Source organism: Oncorhynchus kisutch, linkage group LG14 (genome assembly GCF_002021735.2).
Source record: "Oncorhynchus kisutch isolate 150728-3 linkage group LG14, Okis_V2, whole genome shotgun sequence".
Lineage (NCBI taxonomy): Eukaryota > Metazoa > Chordata > Actinopteri > Salmoniformes > Salmonidae > Oncorhynchus > Oncorhynchus kisutch.
The window spans coordinates 61573618-61583200 of record NC_034187.2 but is presented as its reverse complement, the minus strand read 5'-3'; the positions used below and the strand labels follow the sequence as shown (position 1 = coordinate 61583200).

General features: G+C 44.4%; 1 protein-coding gene across 2 annotated transcripts in view; it reads left to right on the top strand.

Annotated features, from left to right (window-relative positions):
• Positions 1-9583, top strand: part of LOC109903527 (RNA polymerase II subunit A C-terminal domain phosphatase) — a 109928-nt gene that overhangs the window by 25124 nt on the left and 75221 nt on the right. Inside the window, exon 12 of one of the 2 annotated variants that reach the window (XM_031788705.1) lies at positions 419-731. The exons of the other annotated variant lie outside the window; for it this stretch is intronic. Coding sequence (XP_031644565.1) covers positions 419-439 — 21 coding nt within the window. The 3' untranslated portion in view covers positions 440-731. Of the gene's footprint in view, positions 1-418; positions 732-9583 lie in introns of those variants that run through there. 2 annotated transcript variants of the gene reach the window in all.

The following is a 9583-nucleotide window of genomic DNA, read 5'->3' as shown; positions in this document are numbered from 1 at the left end:
CTCCTAAGCCTGTGTTAACCTCACCCCTTATTTCCTGCGTTTATTCCAAAAGCCTATTAATTCCCCATTCATCTTTCCCATAGAGATTCCCCAACGAACCTGAGGTAACTTATTTCCCGGGTTTTAGGACTACAAGTTGGCGCACTCTGACAATGGATAATAAAGTATTGCTCTTCCTAAGTCACGTTTCTCTACCTCTGTGTTGGTGCTTATGTTCGCTGCTCTCTGTCACTCACTGGTCTCGTGTGTTGTAAGACTGTACTGGTTGCATTGCTAATGATTTTACATGTATTTTTATTTAACTAGGCAAGAACAAATTCTTATTTACAATAATGGCCTACTGGGGAACAGTGCCGTGTTCAGGGGCAGAACGACCATGTCAGCTCGGGGATTCGATCCAGCAACCTTTCTGTTACAGGCCCAACACTCTAACCACTAGGCTACCTACCGCCCCAAATGATGACGGCGCCACAGAGTTTTAATTGATTCTCCAGAGAGCCCAACTCTCAGTCCTCCTACATTTGGCTGGCTGGTAAGAGAAGTTCCTCACACAACACGTTTTAACTGAATGGCCTGTTTAAAACATAGTCTGCTTGATGCCTCTACGTCTGTTTTTGAGGTTGAGCTGTGTGCCATTCAGCCATACTTATTATTGACCCACACAGTCAGACAGAAGTCATTTGTATATAAAGGCTAGTTTTTTTATTGATCTGTTCTCATCGGTATTCTGTCTCCTTACACAGGCTGAATGCCTCTAGTCATTTTGTGGACATGTGGCTTTTTAAGTTATTTGGAGAGAGACGAGGTGAAAGAAATGAGAATCTGATGAATGATGGGCTGAATTAAAAACAGGAGCGACGCTCATGATGGAAATCTGTGACGTTGACCTGGGTTTTATTACTGCCATATAGAATATGACTGAAGGCACTTTTATGATACTCTTCTTTTATGAAGTTTCTCTCACTCTGCCCTCTCCCTCTATCCTTCACTCCACCTCTCACTCTCTCCCCTCTCCCTCTATCCTTCACTCCACCTCTCACTCTCTCCCCTCTCCCTCTATCCTTTACTCCACCTCTCACTCTCTCCCCTCTCCCTCTATCCTTCACTCCACCTCTCCCCTCTCCCTCTATCCTTCACTCCACCTCTCCCCTCTCCCTCTATCCTTCACTCCCTCTCCCCTCTCCCTCTATCCTTCACTCCACCTCTCACTCTCTCCCCTCTCCCTCTATCCTTTACTCCACCTCTCACTCTCTCCCCTCTCCCTCTATCCTTCACTCCACCTCTCCCCTCTCCCTCTATCCTTCACTCCACCTCTCCCCTCTCCCTCTATCCTTCACTCCACCTCTCGCTCTCTCCTCTCCCTCTATCCTTCACTCCACCTCTCGCTCTCTCCTCTCCCTCTATCCTTCACTCCACCTCTCGCTCTCTCCTCTCCCTCTATCCTTCACTCCACCTCTCGCTCTCTCCCCTCCCTCTATCCTTCACTCCACCTCTCACTCTCTCCCCTCTCCCTCTATCCTTCACTCCACCTCTCGCTCTCTCCTCTCCCTCTATCCTTCACTCCACCTCTCGCTCTCTCCTCTCCCTCTATCCTTCACTCCACCTCTCGCTCTCTCCTCTCCCTCTATCCTTCACTCCACCTCTCGCTCTCTCCCCTCCCTCTATCCTTCACTCCACCTCTCTCTCTCCTCTCCCTCTATCTTTCACTCCACCTCTCGCTCTCCCCTCTCCCTCTATCCTTCACTCCACCTCTCGCTCTCCCCTCTCCCTGTATCCTTCACTCCACCTCTCGCTCTCTCCCCTCCCTCTATCCTTCACTCCACCTCTCTCTCTCTCCTCTCCCTCTATCCTTCACTCCACCTCTCGCTCTCTCCTCTCCCTCTATCCTTCACTCCACCTCTCGCTCTCTCCCCTCCCTCTATCCTTCACTCCACCTCTCGCTCTCTCCCCTCCCTCTATCCTTCACTCCACCTCTCGCTCTCTCCCCTCCCTCTATCCTTCACTCCACCTCTCGCTCTCTCCCCTCCCTCTATCCTTCACTCCACCTCTCGCGCTCTCCCCTCCCTCGAGCCTTCACTCCACCTCTCGCGCTCTCCCCTCCCTCGAGCCTTCACTCCACCTCTCGCGCTCTCCCCTCCCTCGAGCCTTCACTCCACCTCTCGCTCTCTCCCCTCCCTCGAGCCTTCACTCCACCTCTCGCTCTCTCCCCTCCCTCTATCCCCCTGACCTTGACAGTAGCACAGGTCAGACAGCTTGTCACGACAAATGGGTTCCAGTTATGAGTTTGAATCTGTTTCAGATATCACCATGATTGGTCATGCTATGATTGATGAAGGGCTTGTTGTGAACCAGGAGACTGCAGAAAGGGATCATGGCTGTGTCTAGAATAGCACCCTGTTCTCTTTATTGAGCTTGCCTTTAGGTACGTCATTGAGAACACGTTCTCTTTAGAGGGGTACCTTGAGCACTGGTCAAAAGTAGTGCACTACATAGGGAATAGGGTGCCATTTCGGACACGCATCAAGAGAGACTGTAGACATTCGCTCGGTCTGTTTATGAGTTCAACTGAAAGATGATGTTTGGCAACCCTGGTCGCCACGGGCTACGGTTCTGCACTTCTGCTGCTGCTGTGTCAGAATCTTACATGAGAAGACCTATCTTTCTTGTCTTTGGTCTTTTTTAGTTTAGTGTTGAATTGAGTCTCAGGCTGCTCCACAAATAAAATGCCAAAGCAAAACCTAAAGCTCTTCTTACTTACTGTATTTTGGATTGGTACCCCTCTGTTTCTGTTTTCCAGTTCCTGTGTAAATCTCCTTTCTGAGAAGGTGCTCCGAAGGGCTGTGTGGGGATGTGGATAACTTGTTTTTTCACAATGTTGCATTACGTCCATGAACCATGAGAGGCCTTCCCATCGAAGTACAATTTGCTCCTTTCTTGCCACATGCTTTTTGCATGTACAGATATCAGTAACAACTAGATGTTTAATGGTATAGAGTATATCATCAAATAGTATATAGTATGTCCAATATCGTACCATGTTCGTTCATCTCCATGTCTCTGACGTCATTTCAGAAACCTATTGCGAGATCTGAAAACAGCAGTTGGTGGAGGGAACCCCTGAAATATTGAAGAATTAGAGCAGTTTGCTGCTGAGAAGTGGGTCAATTGTCAGTAGAAAGGTGCACCAAGCTCATTGATGGCTACGAAAAGGCATTTGTCTGCGGTCATCTTGGCCAAAGGCTGTGCAACCAAGTACAAGCTCCGGGGCGCCAATTTTGTCATTGACATTTGCCATCTTACACCATCTATCGTTCCTGGAACATGGAATACGGTCGAGAAGCAGGGCTTGGTTACATGTAACATACAAAACAAATGCATTCTGGGGCTTTTTGCTACTTTGGCGGTCACCTAAAGTTTTTTTTCATGGTAATCGATTCCATGGCGGCATTAAAACAATTGAATGGTCATTCAAGAGGTTCAGACCTGCCGTTGATTTTTCTATTGTGACTCAAAGGCCAGTCTTATCTGCTCACAAACCTCAGTTATCACTAGATGGAGTGCTGTGATTTGCTGTGTGATGGACCATGAACAGGAAGGAATGTGGGTATTGTTTCCTAAAGACCAGCGGTGTTGTTGTGTAAATGTGACATTTTGGATGGTAGGACTTAAAGCTCAGAGGGCTTTAGAAGCCAAACCCCAGAATTGTAGCAGGCAGACATTCTCCCAAACCGTAGCTACATTATACAGTATATTTTTCAGTCCCTCACGATTCTGCTATTGCATAATTCAATGTAAAATCAACCAATCCACACACATTATGGGAGAGCTCGCAATTTTGACCAATCACCGCACTTTTACCGCATAAAATAGTCCAATCAAAAGAGGGTTTGCAATTTTGAGCACTGTTACCGTGGGAAACCGCCCAATCAAACCACATAAGAACAAAAGTTATTTCCCCAGGTGTCAGCATGTGAAGCTGAAATTTGATGACGGGCAGAACAATGAACAGGAATCCATTTCATTTACCAACAGTTGTCATAGCTGAAGACCGTGCAAAACTATTTCCAAATGTTTTACATCAGAGATGTGCAATTTGGAAGGGGGTGGGGTCCACAAAAAATATGAACTCATCTTGAGGGGCTGCAGTGGTTCGCGGCTCTGCAATTCTACACATTTTGTCATGGATCGGAGAAGTCTTTGCAATTGTGCAACTAATTATCTGCAATTCTACACATTTTTCTATATGGAGGAGGGAGAGAAATATTTGCAGTTTTTAATATGACATCTGAGTGAGATTGTCGGTAATTTAACAATGATTACTACAAATTTAGATGGTTGACCCAGCTAATTTACCAATCCAAAATAATTTTAGCTGACATTGTTAATTGAGTGACATAAGGAGGGAAACTGTTTATGCACAACCACATTTAGAAATTGCACCTTTTGTATTCTACTATTGTAACTCTGAGCTGTAAGTAGTTTTTTGTGTTTTTCACCTTTTATTTAACCAGGTAGGCCAGTTGAGAACAAGTTCTCATTTACAACTGCGACCTGGCCAAGATGAAGCAAAGCAGTGTGACCAAAACAACAACCCAGAGTTACACATGGAATAAACAAGCATACAGTCAATAACACAATAGAAAAATCTATGTACAAGTGTGTACAAATGGAGCAAGATTAGGGAGGTAAGGCAATAAATAGGCCATAGTGGCGAAATAATTACAATTTAGCAATTAAACACTGGAGTGATAGATGTGCAGAAGATGATGTGCAAATAGTTCAGACCCCGACTGAGTTTGGAAATTGATCCGCGTGCCTACAAAAGGGGGGCTGCCAGTTGCCCATCTATTTTACATGAAAGTGGGGGTGAATTGTTGTGCAGGAACACAAGAGAAAGTCACTTCGAATCCGAAAAGAATGTCCACACAGCCACCGCAGCAGCGGAAGTCGGCAGATAACCATAGCCAAAGCGATAGCAGGGACATCTGTGGTAGTGATGTGCAGTTTGCAAACGATTCATTCTTTTTGAACAACTATTTTTATTGATTCGAGAATAATCATTATTCTTTTTTGTTTGAGCTGCTGGCCGCAATGAATCAATAAATCACAATGAAGGATTGAGCCACTCTACTCCGGCTGAGCGCAGCGGCTTCAGAGACATTTTGCTGGACCCCAGGAAGAGTAGCTTCGGCTTTGGCAGCTAATGGGGATTCATAATAAATACAAACTCTCTATCATATATGCGTCAAGGCATATTCTGCTTAAAATCGTACTAGAACTGAGCACACTTTTTATTGCTTTATAGGAAATGAACAACATTTTTTAAATGTAAAACCGCTGCAGAATCAAGCATTCTTTGCAGCATATATCACCCCAAAAAAAACATGTAAAAATGGAGGTATGATTTTGTGCTTGTGTGTGTGTGTGTGTGTCATAAAGAACATATGGCTTAACTAACAATCTATTCAAAGGCCCCTCGAATCTCAGTCCAATGCTTATTCTGTCCCCTGTGTTTTAGCTGTGTATTTATTCTGCTCTGTATTAGATTGGTGTCCCTTAGGAGGTGCTCTGTGTAGGAAGTGTCTTTCTTGGTTCAGTGGTACTCCATTTTCTTTCAGCAATATTTTTTACAACTGGATTTCACAATCGAAAATAATGGATTTATTGTGAAGGTGTCGGCTATATTACATGGATTTATTGTGAAGGTGTCGGCTATATTACATGGATTTATTGTGAAGGCGTAGGCTATATTACATGGATTTATTGTGAAGGTGTAGGCTATATTACATGGATTTATTAGACTTCTTAAAATGTCTTGTAGCCAGGAGATGCTAAATGTGTTTATGTTAATTCACGGTCAATTACCATGAGACCGACTATTTGCTTGACAATCACCGGCTGACAACATTTCGTGACCGCCACAGCCCTATGTCCAATCAACTGAATTTACCACAAGTGGACTCCAATCAAGTTGTAGAAACCTCTCAAGGATGATCAATGGAAGCTGGATGCACCTGAGCTTAATTTCAAGTCTCCTAGCAAGGGGTCTGAGTTTTTTAATGTTTTTTTATTACACGTTTGCAAACATTTCTAAATGTGTTCTCTTTGTCAATATGGGGTATTGTGTGTAGATTGCTGACAATATATATTTTTTTATGCATTTCGAATAGGGCTGTAACAAAATGTGGGAAAAGTCTAGGGGTCTGAGTACTTTCCGAATGCGCTGTATACAGGGTATAGGGTGCAATTTGTGACGCACACTGAGTCTTCTCTGTCAGGTAGGCTGGCTGCTGACTCACATTTTAAAACGTCAGGGCTGGTTCCATCCCTGGATGTCTCAGTTTACGAGAAGCAGCCAAATGTATCCGGTTGCCTGGTGTTGTGTTGTATGCCAACTGGGTGACCTTTACTTTAGAACTCATACAGCCTTGTTAGCACTGTGATTAGCGAGGCTTTAGCATTCTGCCATAAACCCCTGCTAGCAGTTATGCCGTCATCTGCTTTAGTCAATCTATCTGGAGTAGGTGAACTTAGTTTTATGTTCTTTAACCATTCAGCCTTGTTGGCTTCTTAGCGGTTTAGTTAACATTACTCCACCATTTCATTGTCCTTGTGGTTTGTGTCCGCCCTGAGATTGGAAGGATGGGAGTTCGATCCCCGGCTCGATCCCCGAGTCATACCAAAGACTGTAAAAATGGGTTCCGGTGTGTCGCTGCTTAGCATTCAAGAGATCTATTTGTGTTAAGGCCCAACGATAGACTGGCATCCTGTCCAGGGGGTGTGCTTGTACATCAAGCTGCCTCACGCTACAGAAACAGGAGATAGGCTCCTGCTCCAGTAAGTCGTTCCGGCTTGCACAACCCAAGGCTCATGCAAGACTACTTACCATAGGACACTGCTTGGACCTCCCGGCCTTTAAAACTCCTATAACCCGGTTGGCGTTGTGTACCTGATCAATCCTACACTGCCTGCAGTCATCTGATCTGATAGGGTGTTTACTGGCATGTAGTCGTGGCTGATGTGTCAGTAAAACCCGGGGACAGACAGGATTCATCCCCCAGTATCTCTAATTGGATCAGGAGGTATTCTGCTGAGATGTAAACATCTCACCAGTACATGATGTCTCCGTGTCCTCAGAAGCTCTTGGGTTGAGTTCTAATTTGATTTGACTGGCTACAGCAGCAAGATTTCAAATACTATTTGAACCCAGGTATTTTTTCCTCTGACTAATTAGAACTGTTCTGGACTGAGTTGCAATATATCCTATGTTTTCATCCAGTCAGCCATGTCACTTGGCACATCTTGTACTAATGAATGCTAATGATGTGTCCTTCAAGGCCAGAGTTTCCCCTTTGACTTACTGAGTGTTCAGTCCCTCTTGACTCCCTCAGGAGAATTGACTGTTACTGGTCGCATCACATCAATGGTGAGTCAAGCTGCTCATTAGTCTGTGTAATGAGGGATACAGTTGAAGTCGGAAGTTTACGTACATCTTAGCCAAATACATTTAAGCTCAGTTTTTCACAATTCTTGACATTTAATTCTATTAAAATTCCCTGTCAGTTAGGATCACCACTTTATTTTAAGAATGTGAAATGTCAGAATAATAGTAGAGATTTATTTCAGCTTTTATTTATTTCACATCACATTCCCAGTGGGTCAGCAGTTTACGTACACTCAATTAGTATTTGGTAGCATTGCCTTTAAATTGTTTAACTTGGGTCAAACATTTCGAGTAGCCTTCCACAAGCTTCCCACAATAAGTTGGGTGAATTTTGGCACATTCCTCCTGACAGAGCTGGTGTAACTGAGTCAGGTTTGGCGGCCTCTTTGCTTGCACACACTTTTTCAGTTATGCCCACAAATGTTTTATAGGATTGAGATCAGGGCTTTGTGATGGCCACTCCAATACCTTGACTGTGTTGTTCTTAAGCCAGTTTTGCCACAACTTTGGAAGTATGCTTGGGGTCATTGTCCATTTGGAAGACCCATTTGCGACCAAGCTTTAAGTTCCTGACTGATGTCTTGAGATGTTGCTTCAATATATCCACATCATTTTCCTACATCATGATGCCATCTAATTTGTGAAGTGCACCAGTCCCTCTTACAGCAAAGCACCCCCACAACATGATGTTGCCACCCCCGGGCTTCATGGTTAGGATGGTGTTCTTATGCTTGCAAGCCACCCCCTTTTTCCTCCAAACATAACGATGGTCATTATGGCCAAACAGTTCAATTTTTCTCCAAAAAGTACGATCTTTGTCCCCATATGCAGTTGCAAACCGTAGTCTGGATTTTTTTAAGGCGGTTTTGGAGCAGTGGCAGTGGCTGTCTCAGACAGCCAGGTAACACTGTCTGTCTGAGACTGATGAGCCAGGTAACACTGTCTGTCTGAGACTGATGAGCCAGGTAAAACTGTCTGTCTGAGACTGATGAGCCAGGTAACACTGTCTGTCTGAGACTGATGAGCCAGGTAACACTGTCTGTCTGAGACTGATGAGCCAGGTAACACTGTCTGTCTGAGACTGAGGAACAAGTTTTTGGTTTGAGTGTCTCCTCCCTTATCAGCTGTGTTCCAGGTCTCTGTCTGCTTCTCGCCTTTCACACCTCAGTACAAATTAGACAGATACGACTGCGCCTTCCTGTGATAAGCATCAGACAGACACAGCCTTGCCCACCCGGTGTAAACACGCCCCACCCTCCCGGTAATGACCACCACTGTATAGTATTCTCTCTGATCTGGAGGAAAGGGAAAATTTAAGCCACAATCCACTTTTCCCCTCGTCTATGCATTTTGTTCCCCTTCCATCTTCTTCACGCAACAAAAATCTTTCAGATTGTCTTGAATAAATCATGAAAGGGAGAGCCAGACAGCCGAAGGGTGTAAATCTGCTCCGCTCCCAACAGCCTAACTTTCAGACTGTGTGCCGCGACTGATCAACATTAATCAACAACGCTACAAAGATTGATATTCGCAATGGCTGACTACTCATACTTTGCTCAGGGATTTCTGTTGTGATCAGAATTGAGATTATTCAACCCCCTCCATTTAGTCAACAACAAAAAAGGCTAGATCCTATTGAAGGAGTAGTTCACTATTTTACAACATGTTTGATTCCTCACCCTGAAAGTAGTCTATGGGTCAGGAGAAATTGCAATCCATGGCTTGGTTTTTCTTAAACAGCCACAACAAACTTCAGCTAACTATAGCCACCGCTAGCTAAAACTCAATGGTAATGACGAGGGCATTTTTTTTATGGCAAAATCACCTTTAAGAAGCATCCAAACCATATATGGTGTTGATTTTGCTCATGGGGGATCACATGACCCAATCCCTTCCATTGATTTTTAGCTAGTGGTGGCTAAAGTTAGCTGAAGATTGTAGTGTCTGTTCACAGAAAGCCAAACTATGGATTACAATTTATCCTGGCCCATAGCCCACTTTCAGGGTGAAGAACCTGACATGTTGTAAAATAGTGGTCTACTCCTTTAAGGTATATATTTCAGTGTTGAAGGTGGTCTTAGCATAGGGCAGGCTATGTCTTTTTGATTCATCTTGAACTTATACCATGATTGCACAGTA